We start from the raw sequence: 20,683 nt of genomic DNA, 5'->3' as shown, positions 1-20,683 counted from the left end.
TGGTGTTGATTTTATAAGACGTCACGAGCAATAAAGGGACAAACATCCCTGAAGCAACTATGAGTTAAATGCTTCAACAAGCATAAACCTCACATTCAAACACTTTCAAAATAAGACTACAAAGTTAATACAACAGCTGTTTAGAAAATGTAATCTTGGTTAGACTTACGATCTAGGCCATTGATGTAGCGCATAGTGATCTCACAGTGACCCCACACTGCACTGACGATGGGGTACAGCTTTTTGCCCTTAAGGCCTCTGAAGGCCACGCCAAGGTATTGTCCATCCACCATAAAGCTTAATGTGCCCTCATCCATGTCCAGCACCACCATTAGGGCATCAGGCAGCACAAAGGCCTCCTCTGGCTCCAGGAAGCTCGGGTAGGTGGGAGCAGAAGACGACGGTCTGTTCTTACTGTTGTGGTAGAGCTTGTTACGTCCCAGGTCCCAGCCCCAGGACTCGGCATCACTGCCAACTAACGAGGTGTAGCCGACGGAGTGTAGCGGGGCTTCTGCCGTGGCCACGCCTACCACTGCGTGCGTGCCCCGTTGCCTGACAGGCCAATGGATTCTCCAAACGTGGAGTCCTCGTGTGTAACCCACCCGTCCACGTATGCCATCGGTGCTCTGGGCGACCGGGTGGCGATGGAAGGTGAGTTTGTCGTCGTCCTTGATGAAGATGTTGAGGGAACGATCGTCCGGGTTCCAGGCGTGTCGAAGCTGCTGCTCGTTCGGAGCAGGGGGCATGTCCAGCAGTAAGTCCAATCTGGCAGGCTTAAAGAAGTCCGGCCCTCTCAACTCTCTCCTCAGGGGCCTGAAGGATGGTTCCCCACGCACGTCTACGGACTTTATGCTTCCTGAGATCTTCTGGCCCATGGCTTCGCTGGGTGGAGAGGGGTAGGGAGAAGGGGAAAGGGAAGGGGGTGGTGTGACGCAGGGGCTGGGTTTCCAGGCTTCGCCGTTACCTCATTAAAGCGGCAAGATGTCAGCCTGAGGCCTCCAAACACGTCGGCGGTGAGAGTGCCAGCCTTACGGAAACCCTACGAGACAAAACACAAACACAACCGGTATGTCATTAAACAGAAACGACGGAGGGACCAATGAGTTGGTCATATGAGTGACAAACAAGTGAAGTGTGAAAAGAGCTGTTAGGTAAGAGAAATGAAGGAAAAAGATAAGGAAAATACTAGAACATAAGGTGAAGGACTTCAAGGACAGAACCAGAGCTGGCAGCATGTGAAAAAGCAACGTGGGAACGATGCAATAATGAGGGCAGCAGGTGAGAAAGACACATAATGTGTATGACATACTGCACACATCCAGTAACACACGCATCTACATGCAATAATATTCACAAGACACCTTCGTCTCAACACACAAATGTTATAAATGTTATAAAAGAAACTTAAAAAGCGGCATGTGATAATAACAGAAGAAAACACGAGTGCTTCTTGCCCGGGGGAAGAAAAACACAGATATAGGGTGTCTGTGTGTGACTGACAGAGTGCTGCTAAGGTGTACTGAGTGGTTTTTAATGCATTGCTTTAGGGCAGGGGTATTCAACTATTTAGTGTGATATCTATTTAAGTAGCTTAGTAGGTTTATAAACATCTGCATGTAATCAATACCTTTCAATTACGCATTTCTAAATCTGGTTGTCATAAACAAATAAGTAACGTCCACTCCAGTAATTGACGAGAGAAAAATTACGTGAACTTCACTGCTTCGCTCCCATTTGTATTCAATCCTGAAAAACGCTAATCATTTGCATAAAGTTAAACTTTTCTAAACTTTCTCATGTCGCTGGAGACGCCCATCCGGACACCAATGGTCCCTTTTACCCGCGTCGCTGAAAGTTGCTACGTTTTCATTGAAATGAATGAGATCGCGTCACTCTGCTATTTCTAGTCACTGGCGTTCTGAATGGGGCATCACTGGTCTGTTTCTCTCCCTTTCTCACTCCTCTGTTTCTTTCCTTTTTCTGCGCCGGAGAAAGTTGAGAAAACGATGTGTGAGACTGCTTTTTCACAACTTTCTCTGGCGCAGTCATCTGTCTTCTCCGGCTTGATCATCTGTTTCTCCCCCTTTGTTATCTACATGCATCGCAGTCTTTCTTTTCTTTCTACGTCAATGTAAACCGCCTGAAATGTGCAGACTTAGGTCCAATCACATTTCTCTGTCTCACCCCTTACCCCTACCCCTTAGTTTTGCACATTCACGAGAGCGAAAGGGCTATCCCAATTGGGCCTTACTCTCGCGTGAACGTGCAAAACTAAGGGGTAGGGGGAAGGGGGAAGACAGAGAAATGGGATTGGGCCTTAATTGGCTAATACATGGTAATACGTGGGATGGCATAACTCATACAATTGGTCTGTAAAAACTACAAAAGTTGTGCCGGTAAAATAGTCGCACCCCTTCTGTTTTGGCTGTAGGTCCAGGTCTGTATGGGACGCCTTCTGGGTCCGGACCCGCACCGGACCTATGCTTTAGCAGTTCATATGCTGTTTCAATTTACAGTACAGTGCAAAAGTCTTATGCCACCATGCCAGAATTTGATTAGTTGGTTTTGCAATGTTATAAGTGATCATATATAATTGTTTCTCAGTCTCTTTAATAGAATACATCCAGAAAATAAAGGAAATGTGTATATGGTATTAAAAACTGTATAAAAATGTAAACTAAAGGCTCAAGTTTTAAGGGTCAACTCCCCTTCCACTTGAGCAATAGCAGGAAACTGCAGGATCTCTTGAGCCTAAATGAAATTAAATCCTAATTTCTAATAGGGATGTTCCGATCGATCGGCCGATAATGCTTTTTATGTTTCTCAATGAATTACAGTGAAATGCCACTACATCCAAAAGCCAGGGGGCGCTCTCGTGCAGAAACTCAAAATGCGCTGTAGAGTCTAGATGAAGAACATTACACACGCAGCTGTGATGACACGCAGCTCCATGAAATGGCTGAAGGATATATTTATATTGCTGTTCTTAAATCTTTTCGGGTATTTTCATGATAATAAAGAATATGTTTAATAATTATGTTTGACGAGTGTTGCTTTTTCAAGTGCATGTTATAAACGACTCAAACTAACAGTGATTTTAGATCGATAAGGACTTACTGATCAGAAGCCGTAGTACATGAAATAGCTGTAATAAGATCGGCTGTCCGATTCAGAAATGTGATCGGCCACGTATTATTAGTGGAGATCGGGACATCCCTAATTTCTAATTTTAAAGAAATTGGTCTTTTTACTTCATTCTGCTCAAAAACGCTCAAGATATGTTCAGTGCCAAGAGAGGTCACACTAAACATAGACGATGCCTAAAGAAGACCTTTAGTCCTGAACATTTAGTTTTTTTGTACATATTTCCTGTATTTTCTGTTTGTATCTTAATAAAATAGATTGAAAAATAAATATAGAACTTCTTAAACAACAAGTCTGGTGGTGGTGGCCTAAGACTTTTGCACAGTACTGTACATTATATAGTTATATACCAACAGATACAGATAACCTTAAAAGGACAATAAGTAGGATTTACCCCCATCTAGTGGTGAAATTGTATTTTGCATTCAAACGAACAGTGCTCTCTAGCGCCTCGCTTTTTCAAATGCGTGCTGCAACTACGGTAGCCGTTATGAACTCACTGATCTCCTTCTCCGTATGGGTGTGACAGTCATTATATAACCGTGAGACCGACGGTTATAGTTGAACACCATCATTTTAACTCTATAACCGCCAAAACCGTGTTATTAAAATATTTGTAAAACATTTTTTATCATAAAGAATTTTTAAATACTAATAAAAAAAGATTTTAACAGTCTGTGTCTGCGGAGAGCGTTTGCTGCGCGTGGCCATTGTGCTTTTACACCGGCTGCGTTTAATAACGATCTCAAGTTCACATTACTTTCTTTTACCTGCATTTATGAGCAAAACCTCTTCAATACGCTTTTAATCCACATTGTTTTCGTGCTGTTCTGGTCCGTGTAATGACAGATATAGACACAATTACAGACATAAAAAGCCCAATGCACAAATCTGTTTCTCTGAAGATTATTAAGATAGATGATAGATAGAGGATTAATTTATGCTGGGGAGAGAGTGACAGCGCAGTCTTCTGGCAACAGTGTGTTTTTTTAAAAATATTTCATAGCTTTCTGTTAAATTGTTCAAAACTATTACTGTTTAAAACACACTTGGCATCACATTCATGATTTTATGGTAAAATGACACTTTCCCGTCAATCCACGAGCATTTAAACGAGCAAAACGCCCCCCACCGACGGTTATGTGACGAACCGTCACATTTGACTCACGTCATCACCAATTCTGAAACCGGCACACCCCTACTTGTCCGTGTCAGCTGGTTCACGTGTTCTGAATGAAAAAGAGATGTGGAAACGCGTTGGTAGGCAAGTACTTTTTGTCCCTCTCTGCTATTATAGTTTATCAATACGGCAGAACGACATGGAAGCCTCCTTGGACTTACCCGTTCAATGTAAGTAAAGAGAACAAATTCTAAGTTTACAAAGAAAAGTCAGATCAATGGCAGAGGTCATTTGACACCAACAAGGACATATTTATGAATAAAGGCATTGATTTTGATTAATAAAACACTTAAAATCCTACGTACTGTCCCTTTAAGTATGAGCACCGAGTAGTGTAATACTGTGCTATAAGGACGTAAAACTAAAACCAAAACAAAAAGAGTGGAAAACAAAATGATTCATTCATTATTCAATTTGAGGCACTGAGAGAAGAAAATAAGAAGGAGAAAGTGAAAGAAAGAAAGAGTTTTAAGGGGGGATTTTCCTAAATATAGTTTTTTGCTAGTGGGTACGTCCTACTACGGTAAATGACGCATTGTTTTTTGTCCAGGAATACCAGGGATGAGCTCCTCTCACATATACACATACACAACAGACATTCAGAGAGAGAAATAGACAAACACTCAGTTTTCAAACAAAACGGTATGGGGCGCACAAAAACATGCACACTAATGCAACTCTGACACACTTGAAATGTTAAGGTCACTTACGAGAGAGAGAGAGAAAGAGAGAGAGAGATAGGTAGGAAAACAGACAGGAAAGAGAGGGGTCAGACATCAGACAGTCAAAGCCTGGAATCCTGGGTAAGTGTTACTGATAGTACAGGAAAAACAAATGAGGTCAGAGGAGGAATAGACTGTGCATGTGTGTGCTCGAGAGAGAGACCTAATGAATGAATGTAAGAAAAAGAAAGAGAGAGCCTGCTGGCCTAACATGCCACTCACAGCTATCATAACATGTGCTGGGAGAGTCTAGGTGTTAGGTTTCAGACCCAAGGCAACGCAAAAAGGGATCCAGTCATTCACCGTGCCCTGACACAGAAATGCATTTCATGGAGGTTGTGTTTGCCGTGCGTCAGTTTAACAAACATTCCTTCACTCAAACCGCTGCAGTCACTAATAACTGTAATAAACACGGATGCAAACATAATTACGCTGTTAGTCTGGGACTTGTAGACAAGATTTCTAAACACTATTTTCGCATTAGGTAATTGCATAAAGGCTTGTAAAACACGGCCTGAGAGTGTGCATCAAAAACAAACTGATGACAAAAGCCTTTTGCTGATCAATCGTTTCCATTAAGAAGCAGAAGCGCAGGAGTGGATTAGGAAACGCATAAAAGCGAGTAAAGTATAGCATTGCAACGCTCTAAAAATCCAACGCGTAAAAGATTGCTATATTTATTTTTACATAAAACAAAATATTTTACCCCTGATATCGATTAAAGTGCAAAAGCAGGATTTTTAATAGCAGCCGGTTTCTCAGCTTACAGTAAGTATGTTTAAGAAACAACATACTATCCTGTTTGTAAAAGTTTACAAACAGATAAAAATAATTTGGAGCCTTTATGGGTTTTTATATTCGTTCACGGAGAATACACGCAGCACAATGACACGAGCTCACTCATGCACAAGCACAAAACATACACAGCATGACAGAACAGTAGCCGGTCTGTTTAAATGCGTCACCGCGGAGTCACGCTGTGAGTGAGGGTGACCGCATGGCATGGTTGTACAGTACCTTCAGGGGCCACGCCGTAGAAAAAAAACGCAGAGAGACGAAAAACGTGTAGTACATCAATTACACTTGCTCTCCTCCGGGATAATGATTGAGACACAAGTAATGTAACTATAGTAATAACCTCATTGTAATGGAGCGCTAATGTCCCGTCTGCTAAACCAAGCGAGACGAGGCCACATATAAAAGCGGTCTGTTGGGTTGAACACTTCTGCATGGGAAAATGGCCATTTGTGCTGACTTATCTATTAGAAACACAAAAGCACTCCATTGGTGTGTGTGTGTCGTCGGGATGCGACTGTTATGTCTATAAGTCAAAGCGAGTCAAAACAACCCAGACGTAATTGTGCCCAGTGGCTTTTTTTGAGCTTTGGTGCAGCATGTAGTCTGCAATCAAAACAAATGCATCCTTTTGTTTTTAGTGACTGTTTTGTGCTATTAAACACAGACGAGAATAAAAGTGGCAATTTGCACATTTCTGACAGGGTCTTCATTTTTCGGTTGTTAACATTTTCCTCAGTTTAGCCATTCCACACTCAGGGCTTTATTTGTTTGGCCCGTCTCGTCATAAAGAAAGCGTACTTTGTTTTCACATAATTGAATTTTACGTCTTCATGTTGCGTGTTTGCCAAACGCTTCAGCATTCGAGAACTTGAATAGAGGAATGATAACATCACAGACCTCAGTACAAGCCATATAAAAGACTTGATCTTTGTATACAATAGTTAAGTCTGGAGCAGCCAAAAATAGTCCCCTTAGTAACTTTCAATGGCAGGGAACTATTTTGGGGCAGTGGGTAATATCACTACGCCTGCTGCAGCCATGTTACGGCAGCAAAGTCCTTGATTATTACGCCAGAATGAGAGTATAGTTCCTAGCCATATCGGCCTAGAAAATAGCAACTTTTAAGTTTCTGTCAGTCTTAGTACACAATGTAACTACAGAAGAGTCAAGTTTTAAATAGGAAAAATATCCAAACTCTTTGGGTATTTTTTAGCATGATGCTAACGGTCTAATCAGATTCAATAGATTGTGCTAAGCTATGCTAAAAGTGCTAGCGCCAGACCCGGAGATCAGCTGAATGGATTCCAAAACAGTAAAAATCTAATGTATAACTCCAGGGGAGCTAGAAAATGAGTGTCCCTTTAAAAACACACACCTGAATATGTGGAGCAATGCTATGTGCCCTGCAATGTGTACATCATCTGAATTTGTTTATGCTTCAGCACTCATCTAACTCTCAGCAGGGCCTCAATCTCACATGCTCTCTGGCACACGGATGCCTGAGTGTTCCTTTAGGGCAGGGGTCCCCAACTGGCGGACCCCGGTCCGAATCCGGACCGCGAGATGCGTCCATCCGGACCGCAAAGACTTTGTTTTAACACAATAAAATACATAAATAGCAAACGCTATTTAACGTTATTATAAAATCTTATTTATATCAGGCACATATATGGTCAGCCCAGTAGCGCTATATGGGTCCTACATCAACACAGGTTTCGAGTGCGGAGCCAGCGCGAACATTCACAGACAGGTGTGCAGGGAAGAAAGCAGAGAGCCTCATCTTGCTTGCGAGTCTGTTGCGGTTGTCAAAAGTGGGGACATTAAACACCATTACGAAACTAAACAAAGACACTTTGAAGAAACTTACCCTCAGCAGTCCGAGGTAAGGGTGCGAAAAATAAATGAACTAAAAGCCCAGTATGAGCGACCCACACTCACTCATTGCCAAACAACGAGCTATGCGTCATCGAGCCATCTATGAGTGTTCACTGAAAATACAGTGGATTTAAGGAAAGCATAACAAGCCCTTTACAGATGGGAAAATAGTAAAGGAGTGCGTGGATGCTGCATGTTTGGCTCAACGTATAGTTGCGAGTCAGCATTCTGAACAGTTAACATTATCAAAAGTAAAAACATGTCAACCCTTACGAAAATTAACCATGGTTTTACTACAGTTAAAACCAAAAAACCATGGTTACTGTAGTAAAACCATAGTAACTACAAAATAACCATGGTTTTGACAATCATGGTTTTCAAAAACCATAGTTAAACCATAGTTAGTGTAGTAAAACCATGGTTTTGCTGATAGTAATCAGTACACCAAAAAACCATGGTTACTACACTTTTACCACAATATAACCATGGTTAATTTTCGTAAGGGAAGAATGATCAATGAGCATAGTTTTTTTAACTAGGACTTTTTATTCTTTCGTCTTTTGAACTTATTTACATTTTTATAGACTTGAAGGAACAGTACAAATTAAGAGAGAAATGTTTTCCTGCACTTTTTCAGTTTTCCAAAACTTTTTTACTTTTACCTGTTTGTGTTTATGAATGATATTGATGATGATCTTTTACCAGTGCAACTTGAAGCAGCTAAGCAGAACTTAGTTAAGTACAGACAATAAATGAGAATGAATGTAACATGTGATATGATTTGATTAAGCCAGAGAGGTTTGTATTCATTGATTGTGATTATTACAATCACAATCAATGAATACAAACCTCTCTGGCTTAATCAAATCATATCACATGTGATGTGATTCAGTTTAGCAGAAAAGTGCATGTTAGTTTTCCTATTAAGTTGTTATGTGGAAATGAATGTGTGTTTTGCAGATTTAGAGATGAATGCATTTTGCACTGTTCCCTTCATATTTTTGTCAGACATTGTTACTGGATAAATTTAGATATTTTGTACCAAGCAACTGAAAGGACATACAGTAACAGAACAGCTTTAAAATGAAATCAATTTTGTGAAGGATTATTTATGCTTATACATATGAAGAAACATTATTCAATATGCTTGATAACACTATATTTTGTTCAATAAAACAAATATTTACACTAATTTCTTTAGTCTGGCGAAAGCGGTCGATTTATGTTTTTACATCCGGACCTCGGCTGGTGCGGAGGGTTCATTTACTGGACCTCCACCAATTTTAGTTGAAGACCCCTGCTTTAGGGGGATCGGTGATAGAGCGAGCCCATGGTGCCTGGACCCTTGCCTGCGTTACCACGGTCACCAGAGACGTGATGGACACGCAAACCTCCAGCCACTGGTGGCTTTGATGGGGAGCAGCACACATTCGCCATCTGTTGTTTACCTTTGCAACCTCCCTCTATTTCATTTGAAATCTCTCGCTCTCTCTCTCCTCTTCAATAAGTGTCATTCATTTGCTCATCCATTCACACTTTCTGTTTCTCAGTCCCTATCGAACTATAACCAACTATAAGACCTAAAATATATTTCTATTTTTTAGAGAATTTGCGTGTGCATATCCATTTCCCCTTTGTCAAGCTTGCACCTACACTCGCATCAGTTTCACATTCAGTGATCACAAACAAAGTGAAACTTGACACATCATGTCTAGTTAATACATGATGTCAACCTCTCCATCTCTCAGTCGTTCGACCTTTGTGTTATTTGGTTCACCCATCAATCTCTCCCCGTCACCTAAATGGCACCTAATGGCAGATGAGTACAACATAAGCGCACTGCTCTTTTATTCAGGCAGTAGAGAGGTCACCGGACAGACAGCCGTCTGGCCACATGTTCAATATCTCCTCCATCCACCTACACAGTCCTAATCAAACAGACCTGACCCATGGAGATACTGCTGCTATTCAAAAACACAAAGACCAGACAACAGGCATCTGTTGTGGCAGGCTGAGCTGTTTTTCTGAGAGAGCCAATGGCTGAGTCAGGTTTGCGGGCATCAATGTATGAGTAATAAAATTATAAGATGTATGGGCACACATGTGCTTGTGTGATCAATGTCATGTCAGGTGAGATGGGTTTTGAAGTGACACATAAGCTGATGTGAAGCAGTGGAGACTGTCACATCAAAGTAAACGAGAGAATGTAAGTAGAGCAAAGACAAGAAAAATGCAAACCATATGCCAACACTGTTTTCAATTAAAAATTAGAGATCTGTTTACAATGTATACAGGACTACTAGTGGCAGCACAACTACCCCCATACCTCTTGTAAAGGTAATTTAAGGTTTCATAATAGTTATTAATAGAAATATTTGAAGAGCTCAGAAGCAAAACCTTCTAAGTGTGTCAGGCTCTTATGTAACGGACAAGTAATTTCGCTTTAATGGCAATGAAAAGGTTCTTAGTTAGTAATTGAAATGCCTTATTTTCACAAATGTCACTTTAGTCGTATCATTGCTATTTAACTAATTGGATTGCCTTTCGCTGCAAAACCCATTTAATTACATGAAAACATCTACACTTTAAAAAAGTCTCCATTCACTCCTCAATGTCCTTTCTGAATAGAGGTAAAAGGCTCAAAAAGTCGGTCAATATCCTTATATATTAGATAAACCTTTAACCGCGTGAAAAATGTCTTATGCGAGCCGTCATCCATTCAGTTTTTTTTTTGTGCGCACTTAGAGGACTTTGCTGAAAAATTGTTGCAGCATTTAATGAATTCTGCCATCAACCAGGTTCTCCCCAGAATGTCTTGCCCTCTAAAATCTGCAAACATCAAAATATTTCGAATAAATCAACACAAACAAACAGCTGAGCTGCGATTGTCTCATGAATTTCTGATTTTCTGCAATTTTTGTCTGGCTCGCATCTACGCTCACATCAGTTTCACATTCAGTAATTATAAACAAACTGTGTAAATTAACCAGTATTTCTGAAGCATATTAAGCAGATTTGAACATATTTCCTAAACGTATTAAAAGTGCCAAGAGGATTTGGTCAATATTATTAAATTATATACTATTTGAAGGAGGTGGTTTTTAGTGGTCTTTGCATCATTCACTAAAGCATCCGTACACAGACATTTTAACTTACAAATCATGATTCAACAAAAACTTTCATACTAAAATTTCTTTAAATTTCTGCAAAAATGTAAGAACAACTTAGACCACACGTGCACAATAATCATGGACATGGAAAAATATATATAAAAATATATAACAGAGATAAATATTATAGGGTTCTTTTTCCTTGTTCATGATTATTGCACATATTGCACATTTAGAAGAAATTTTAGTATGAAAGTTTTTGTTGAATCATGATTTTGTAAGTTAAAACATCTGTACGCAGATTTTACGAAAAATTTGTGCGTACGCACGCTTAGTGAATGAGACCCATTGTGTCTGTGAAATCCAGGCTAAAGGTTCAAACTAATTATGGGATTAGAAACATCAACATTCGATTTCAATCATTGACATCAATCTTTGACATGGTCATACCTATTCAAATGTTAAAGATATCAAGGTTATATTCGAACAGCATGTTCTTTACATTATGAAGATGATTTTATGTTAAAAACAGTAAATCACAAAAAAAGACTTTAGCTGGGTTTTTACAGACTGGATCATGCATGTGAAAAGAAAGGCAACAACTGTGATCAAACGTAGTCACAAGACAACTGTCATTTACACGTACGTGAGGGTCCACGTACAGTGCGTGATGCAATTTTCATCATCAGAAGAGTGCCTGTGTACTGTACGCACACCACCGAATTTGTACACGTCGGTCGTGCATGTGTGTATAGGAGACTATGTCGTCGAGAAGATGCATAGCATTTTGTTGCAATGCATATGCGTCGAAGTCTGCCCACATGTACGTGTCAAATAAACTATGCTTTGCAAGGCTGTGCGTTTGACCGCACGTATAAAATTACAGACTATACTCCAGGGTTTAGTGTGAAAATCCCAACCAACGGCTCACTTTTTGCCACCAAAATTTGAGAGTGTGCCACTGAATTTTATATCCAGTTGCGACCAGTAAATTTGACCTTTTTTTGTGATGTGACACTGAATTTTTTGTGATGTGACACTGAATTTGAAACAGCACATTGTACTTTCTGCATCTATCAAAATATTTATTAGTAATACAGTGTAAATTAGTAGAAATGTGAATATTTGGTTAGCATGTTAATTTAGGGTGTGTGCCCCTTAATTTTCTGGTTGCGCCCCTAAAATTTTCAGTTGGGGGCCACTGTGCTCCTAGTGAAAAAAGTTAGTCTGGAGCCCTGGACCTAAACAAACCCATGTTAATTAAACACCCAAAAAAAAAATCCCAGGTGTAAACTATGCTACTACAAACAACCAAATCAGGTAAACTACCATTAAACAAAAGAATAGGACATTCATCTGAGGTTTGTTAAATGTGATAACTTTTTCAATTATTTTAAATCATTTTTAAAAGCCCCACCACATTTTTAAAGTCCACATTTTCCCATGCCTAACAAAACAAGCCCATATTTCGTTAAACTAGTCCATTTAATACACTACCAGGGATGCTGAACATCTATTTGTCACCAGTAAAGCTATGAAACCGTCCAAACCTTTGTAACAGGGCAGTGCTAAATCTGATTTCCATTAACGCATGATCATTTCTCTCCACTCCCCATTAAACCCTTTCAGACATCTCCCCATATAATTTCCTATTCGATTTCAATGTGCCAAGGAGCTCAGAAGCCTTCCAGCTCTGTAGCGAGAACATTAGATGCTAGCTATAAGCAGGAAGAGTGTAAATATAAGATAGCCAATGAAGGCCAGGCTTTCTGACAGCCCAAAAGCCATTCATCACCGAGACTAAAGTGTCCACCCCCATCGCAAAACCAGTAATCACATACACACACACACAAACACACACACAGCCTTGTGGCAGATGTGCGATCCCACCTTCTGTCTTTTCAAGCCCTTAAGCAGCACACACACACACACACACACACACACACACACACACACACACACACACACACAGAAATGCTTCTGGCATTAATCCAGTGGCCCTCTCCAAAGGATGGACATTGAATGGGTTAGGCAAATGGTTGTGTAGCTCTTCACACGGTTAACAGCTGAGTACTAAGCTCTCCCAGTAGAGCCTCTCTCCACAGAGCAGCTCCAGTCAGCTCTTTCCAGTCCAATGCATTCAGACAACACAGTCAGTGATTTAAAGCAGTCCCACTGCCCTCCACAAACACACACACAGTGTCCATGTCCCTCACAGTTGCAACACACAAATACACAAAAATTTACAAAATTTAAGGACCTTTTAAGGACTTTCCAGGTCCAATACCCTCAAATTCAAGGACTAAATGTGGGGACATATTTTAAGTCTTTTAAGATAAATTGTTACAGTTTCCTTTTGAGGGAACTTGCGCTGTGTCACTGTGGTGACACTTTGGGGACGCCTCCAGGGGTAAGTGCGTCTGAATGTGTATATCAAATTCTACCAATGGTGAGGCTTAATGACAAAGACAGAGTGACACGGGAGCCAGGAAGTATATCGCTATCTAAAATATTGCCAAAGACAGCGTTACAGGGACGCAGGAAGTATGGCAAGGGAGACGCAGCGTCTCGTTCCCTTCTCAGGGAACAACAGTTACATACGTAACCAGAGACGTTTTCAACACAACTATGCAAAAAAGCATTTTGGTATCAACATTCGCATACAGAATATATAAGCATTTAAAGCAAACAGTTTAGCACGTGTGCTTATAAAGTCTAGAATTGTTATGATATTATCCTACACTACACCGGGAATAATATTGATTTTTTTCCATTAAACTCATTGCATAAAACAGATTTAAGCACTTTCAATGACCTGTATCTATGTATGTATATTTTCAAAAACTTCCCAGAGCCTTGAATTTTTTCCCTCCGATTCACAAACTTTCAAGGATTTCAAGGACCCGTGGGAACCCTGTTAGCACTTTTCAAACAATTGCATTGTTTTTTTTTTTTGACATATGGTGGAACAGACAGACAATAAATATTAATATAGTCATTAAAATAAATATAATAAAATTCATAATAGATTTGTCTGTAGGATTCAAATTTTTATTTAAGTATGGACTGTACACACTTTAGGTAAAATTATGCAAGACATTTGCCACAATAAGTCATTATATAAAGTTTTTAAAGATGTTTTAACCATGCAACACATGAATACATGTATACTGTATTGAATACTCTAGTAAACTGTATTATATAGATCAATCAAGACTATTGGATATATAAAAGTACCAAGGTAATACCATCTGAGGTCTTAACTCCACCATAGTGCCTTCACAATACTTCTTTGTAAGGGATGCCCCTCTGCCCAAAAAAGAAACACACACACACACACACACAAACTGTTTCCATAAATACTCCACCACTGTAAACACACAGCCACACACTCCTATATAGACACATGCAAATTCATAAGCCGCACATGCACACAAGCAATAGTGACACAATGAAACATTCAAATCTGTTCCCGGGCTATGAGTCGCCTCTCTTTCTCTGGGACGCCGCACCATGGAAAAGAGAAGAAAAGAAAGGCAAACGATAGCCACGACATGTAAAATAGAGAAGGGAATCCAACCGTCACCCATCTCACCTAATCACCTTATCTGATCACACATGGCAGCTGAGCAAACATGAGCCGAAGGTTCAGGTGAAAATACATCCCTTTCCGACCCCCTGTCCTGAAACAACTGAGTTTCTGTAACCTAAACGCACCCCGCGGCGCTCAAAAAGTATGAAATGCATGGAAATCCCGGGTTTAAAAACATCGCAGGAGTCGGCATGCTTCAGCATGGGTGGTTGTGACATCCAACACAAAGGAAAAACAGTTTTCTTTCCTGGTTGGATCAAATCTCTAAAACAGCAATTATAAGCTACAGGACAACCCATGCCAGAAGGAACGAGTGCAAATGAGGTAACAAATACGACAGAAAGAGAAAAACTAAAAGATCCCACTGTAGTTTCTTGTATTCCCACTTACAGGCACGTGTAAACACAAACAAAACCCGAGCAAGACACATTAAGTTCTTCGGCACGCTCGAAACACACACACACACAAACACGGGCGCTTACACGAAAACTGTTGAGGTGGTCTTCCCAGCAGAACTCCTGTATCCTGTTGTCGCTCCGTGTACAAGGAAGAAAAAGGAGACCCGTAGGAATAAAGGACAAGAGCGGCTCCTCTCTTTGTGAAGATCGCACACTACTTCTTTCTCTGTTTATCTCACCCTCTCCCTGCTGAGGAAGGAGAAAAGAAGCTTTTCCCAAAAGATGTAACCCCCCCACCCCCTCCCTGAGGTTAATCCCTGCCGTGTCAAAGCCTCCGTCCCACTACGTGCTCCGGTTCCTGGTCACACACGGCTCCTAAACTCCTTGTGCACTCCCGGCTCCGCAGCTCAAGGTCGGAGGGAGAAAAAGAGAGAAAGGAAGGCAAACAGAGAGAGAGAGAAAGAGGCGAGACGGTTGTGCGGACAGCAGAGTGAGAGCCGTCTCATGATGAAAAGTGATCCGCTGATCTCATCAAGCAGGGACATCAGGCACATAGAAAGAGAGAAAGAGAGAGAGAAGCCACGCCCCTTACCCCACCCCCAACTCTGGCTTTCTCCACCCAACAGTGTTTCACACTTTCCGCTCAGCCAATCAGATGAGAGGCATTCAGAAACACAAGCTATGAGTCTCCAGCCTGTTACTTCCAGCTCTGTTATATCTGTTTTGAAAGATAATCTGACTTCAGCTGGAGTGTCAACAACTTTATGAGGATTCAACACAAACCAAAATGGAATATAAATTCTGAACATACTGTATCAAAGGCAGGAAAACTCAGCTAAAGTCATTTAGATTTACGGTTTTCTACATTAGATCAAATGTAAAGAACAATCTGTGAAAATTTAACCTTGATATGTTTAATACTGACTGAGTAAGGTTATGTCAAATATTTAACTCAATGTAAAATCAATGATTGAAATCAAACTTTAATACTCCAAAGTTTATAATAACATTGTGAGACTGTAGCCATTGTATATATGAAGAGTTATAATAAATCCATTTTGACTAATTTCGGTAAAAACTATTTTCTGTTATAAACTTTCACATAGCATCTTTAGGTTTTAAAGACATAAAAATTCAAATTCATTTTATTTTATTTTCAAAGATTTATTATAAAAATGTATTATTTGTTCCACAAAATGCTATAAATCTATTGACTCAATATATAAATGTGCATTCATCTTTGCCATGTTATATTCCTTTAGTTGACTAGTGGTATACGCTGATTAAAAAAATAAAAATTAATGGCATTAATCAAAACACTTACTTTGTCATATTAAGAACACTGTCATTGCTGCAGTTTTACTTGGGACGTCATCGCTGAACTTTTTTCACAGCGATCAGCTGTAAAATGTTTTGGTCCTGCTTCATTTTCGTTGAATTTGCATAAAATAATGGAAAGTTTTTCATAAGATCCCCTGGCGTAAATATGTTAGCATAAGAGAAGCTGGATGCTGTCGGGGGAACAAGCAACCGGTATTTTTCCGTCTCCCGAGTGCCTCTCGCGTAAATGATTAAATGTTGATGGCTTACGTTTCTTTCCTGTCACAGAAAACCAGCACAGGTTTATTAATGCCATCAATTATTATTTTGTTTTTGCTTGTTTGTTGATCACGAAGTACACAATGAGGAAAACTAGGATTCTGTGTGTATTCAACGCGCCGCCATTGTTGTTTACAATGCATGGAATGGTGCGCTGTGATTGGTTGAGCGAATTTATTGCATTCTGCAGAAAAGGAGGACTGGTGTTTATTACGTTTTGGGAAAAAAGGGAGAAAAGATGACAGAATAACAAGGCGGATATTGTATTTTGCGTGAAATTAAGAATTAACTTTTTAATACTGACCTGATACAATACTGATTTTGGCTGTAACTGTTTTTTTTTTAAGGCGTTTTTTCGCGATTTGAAACCAAACAGTAAAAACATAACATAAAAACAGCACAAAGTTATGCCTGGTTGTATACTGCACGTAGTTTATAAATTATTTACAGAACTTATTAGTTATAGACATAGTTATATTACATACCCCATTCACACAGTACTGTGGTCCCAAAAAATTTCCACAAAATTGGCAGACAGGCTTCTGTGTGTACATAAACACATCCCATAAATGTTCTGGGATCGCGCCCGTAAAGAGGATCTAGTAACATTGCCGTAACATTTACAGAACACATCCTGTGTGAACAAAAGGCAGAAACAATGCCCCAAGGGGCGTGCCGTAGTGAGCATGTCATCGCAAAAAAAACACAAATGATGGTGCAGCTCTTCGAAACAGGGATTTAAACGCAGATCAACATTCACAATGAGACATGTCTGCAAACTGGACTGAAAAAAGAGATCAGGAAGCTTGCCACTATCCGCGCTGAAGCTAAAATCATCCACCAGCATGACAGAACAGCGCATCACATCACACCCTCCTTATGATCTTGTCATACGGAAAGAAAGTCAGACAGATAATTACAGTAGCAAACTTCAGACGTTGTGAAAAAAACTCTACCTTGCGGCACTTTTCCATTGCATAGTACCCCACTGTTTGGTTTGGTTTGGTTTAGTTTGGGTCGGGTCATCTTAATTTTGGGAGCTTTTCCAGTGGGTGCCGTATGTAGTACCCAATACTTTTTTTCGTACCACCTCAGTTGGGGTTCCAAGCGACCCGAGCTAATACCAAACGTGACGCGAAAACACTGTAGATCACTAATTGGTCTGAGAGAATCGTCCCTACAAGCGTCATTGCTATAATGTAAAAGATTAGCTTTACCTTCGTTCTAGCTTGCGCTGTCTTGAGCAAACATGTTGTCATCTGTGCTCTGCTATAAGTTCCCAAACTCCCTTTAAGCGAAAAACATCCACAGGTTGAGAATCAGGGACACCATAACAGTTTTTTCCAGACTAGCAAATTGTGGCAGAACATTCGCAAAAGTGAGCCAAGCTGACCCGACCAGACCCAAACCAAACCGTGGGGTACTATGCAATGGTAAAGCGACATAATGGTAGGGACTAAATACGTCACATGTCTTTACGGGATCTTCATGGTATGTGTGAATGCACGCACAGATTCTGGAGAATCATTGGCAGGGTGGATGAACAAATGATTAAACTTCCCGGACAAATCCCAGATTTTTTGTGTGAAAAGGGCTATAGAAACAATTTAGTTATAGTTAACCAATAGATCTTTCTCACAACTTCCGTATTTATGACCGGAAATACGCAATCGTCGCGGAAATCTACTTCCTCCGCAGTCAAGGCAATTTTAAAAAGCCGTATCTGTTCCATCAATTCCCTGTTGATGGTGAAGGTATACAGAAGTGGATTCAGGCTATCCGGCGAGACTTATAATGTGTCGTTTTAGTTAACAGTTCAGTAACAGTTAGACTCGCTCTCTACTTACCTAGAAATTTATGGACAAATTCTTCATGGAAAAAGTTTTCCTCCATTAGTCGTGTCACATCAGCTAATGTAATATTTGGCAAATCCGTTAACGAAGTTTTGTAGACTCTTTGATCCATTTTAAACTTGCCCGGGTTTATGTTTTTCTAGTGTGTTGACGCTTGACAGGAACTCGGCTTACACAACGATTGCGTATTTCCGGTTACTGTGAGAAAGGTCTATGGTGTCGGTGTTAAAAGAAAAAAAAATCACTGTGACTTCAACTGGATAACCTTTAGTGATTTAACTAGTTATTGCGGCACGTCAACCCCCACATCTTCAGGACACGCATTTAGCCAGGCACACTTCACAGTCAAGCACCAGATCTTAAACAAACACCAGCACTGTCTGTCATGCAAGCTCTGAGTGCAATCAAATCCCTCTGAGACACCTAGAATGTACTCAGTCCTTCAGGGTGACGTGAATTTCCTGTCCATTTCCTCCAAGGCCACACACAAATGAAGGGTCTGCAGCAGTGAACAGAGAGCTGTTTACACCTGGTATTAAGATGCATTTTCATCGATCGGATCACTAGTGGACGACGCTAAATACAGGTGTAAATGGTGTTCGTCCACTTTTTACCACATTCAGAGGTAGTCAAAAACACATTAGACCGAATTGCTTTTTCGTGGAGTAGACGAGCTTCTGGTCAAATGTGTTCAAACAGCACAAGAGACCGCCTACTCTCCGCCTATTGATCTAATGTGTGATGTACTGAGCACAATGTTTTTCTGTTGGATATGACTTCTAGCGCAAACCCATCTTTAGGTTTTCATTGATAAAACTGAAGTGGCTGCTTTCTGCCTCTTTCATTTGTTTCATTTTCCAAGCGTTTGAAAGTTGTGCGGGCATATTTTATTAATTGCTCTGAAATATCATATAGAAAGCTCTTACATATACAAAACTCAGCATGTTTACTAACAACACAAGCCGCAGGCTCTGACCTAATATTAGACTAGATTAGATTAGACTGTGTCATTTCAAACCCGTCATGTCTCCCACTTGTCTTTAAACAACAGCAGAGGGACTCGCCCACAGACCAACCCTCAGAAAATCAGGACAGAAGCGGTCGAAAGTGGACAAAGGAGACGGTTTAAAACACTAGGGGGCTGTTTACACTTGGTATTAAGATGTGTTTTTATCGATCGGATCACAAGTGGACGAGAGAGACACATTACGTTTACACCTGGTATTTAAATCCGTCTCTTTTGTCCACTTTCGACCACTTCTGTCCTGAATACTGTGAGGGGACGGTCCGTGAGACGGTGGGCGAGTCTCTCTGCTGTCATTCAAACGCGAGCGGGAGTAATTGTGAGTTTATATGGACGCAAACTAATATTATGTCAGAGTCCACTGCTTGTTTAGCAAGTAAACATGCTGCACAGGGTTTTGTACTTGTGTATGTAAGAGCTTTCTCTGAATTTTCAGTGCAATTGATGAAATAGGATCGCGCAACTTTCACACGCTTTTAAAACGAAACTACGGAGATCCTCCGCTTTAGTTTTATCAATGAAAGGCTAAAAATAGAGCTGTTCATCGTATGTTCACGCCAGAAGTAAAAAAAAAGACGTAAAACTTGTGTTTAATACCTCAGATTAGATAAATGGGAGGAGAGAAGGCGGTCGCGTGTGGCTGTTCGAACACATTCAACCAAATATGCGTTCCGCAATTCCAAAGCGATCTGATCGAAAGTGGTTTTGACTACCTCTGGATGTGGTTGAACGTGGAAAAAAAAGTACCTTACCTCGCCTTCACGTAGAGCGCCCCTTGTCGCCTACTTGATGTAGGCACGAATCATGATACAACGATGTTTCCAAAAAGTGGATCGTGGAGACATTTTCAATCGTTCACTAGCAAATATCGTCATATCGCACACCCATAGATTCGATCGACCAAAACTTTGTCTTCAGAACACATTTTTAGATATTTTTTATGAAAACCGGGAGGCTTCTGTCTGTCCCATTGACTACACTGCAAAAAATGAATTTCTAACTTAGTATTTTTGTCTTGTTTTCAGTAGAAATATCTAAAAATTCTTAAATCAAGATTTATTTTCTTGATGAGCAAAATTACCTGAGAAAACAAGTCTAGTTATAGACAAAAAAATATATACAATTTACATGAATTTGTGCTTAAAACAAGCAAAAATATCTGCCAATGGGGTGAGAAAATTTTGCTTGAATTAAGTGTTTCAGGAAAAAAATAATCTTATTTCAAGATTTTTTATTTTTTTTTATTTTATAAATTGTAAATTTTGTCTAAAAACTAGACTCATTTTCTTTTTGCTCATTAAGAAAATACATCTTGATTTAAGAATATTTCTACTGAAAACAAGACAAAAACACTAAGTTAGAAAGTCATTTTTTGTCATAACCATTAT

The 20,683-nt window shown here is 40.0% G+C and overlaps 1 protein-coding gene across 2 annotated transcripts in view; it reads right to left on the bottom strand.

Annotated features, from left to right (window-relative positions):
* The window catches only part of spsb4a (splA/ryanodine receptor domain and SOCS box containing 4a), a 75,229-nt gene that overhangs the window by 40,081 nt on the left and 14,465 nt on the right, over positions 1–20,683 (bottom strand). The window contains exons 1-2 of one of the 2 annotated variants that reach the window (XM_065267187.2): positions 14,904–15,361; positions 170–1,039 (exon numbers count right to left, since the gene is read on the bottom strand). In XM_065267187.2, the coding sequence (XP_065123259.1) occupies positions 170–875 (706 nt within the window). In that variant the 5' untranslated portion in view covers positions 876–1,039; positions 14,904–15,361. Of the gene's footprint in view, positions 1–169; positions 1,040–14,903; positions 15,362–20,683 lie in introns of those variants that run through there. The other variant, XM_065267192.2, reaches the window with a different exon arrangement.

Source organism: Paramisgurnus dabryanus, chromosome 6 (assembly GCF_030506205.2).
Source record: "Paramisgurnus dabryanus chromosome 6, PD_genome_1.1, whole genome shotgun sequence".
Taxonomy (NCBI): Eukaryota; Metazoa; Chordata; class Actinopteri; order Cypriniformes; family Cobitidae; genus Paramisgurnus; species Paramisgurnus dabryanus.
The sequence above is the reverse complement of the archived record's forward strand: the minus strand, read 5'-3'. Positions and strand labels throughout refer to the sequence as shown.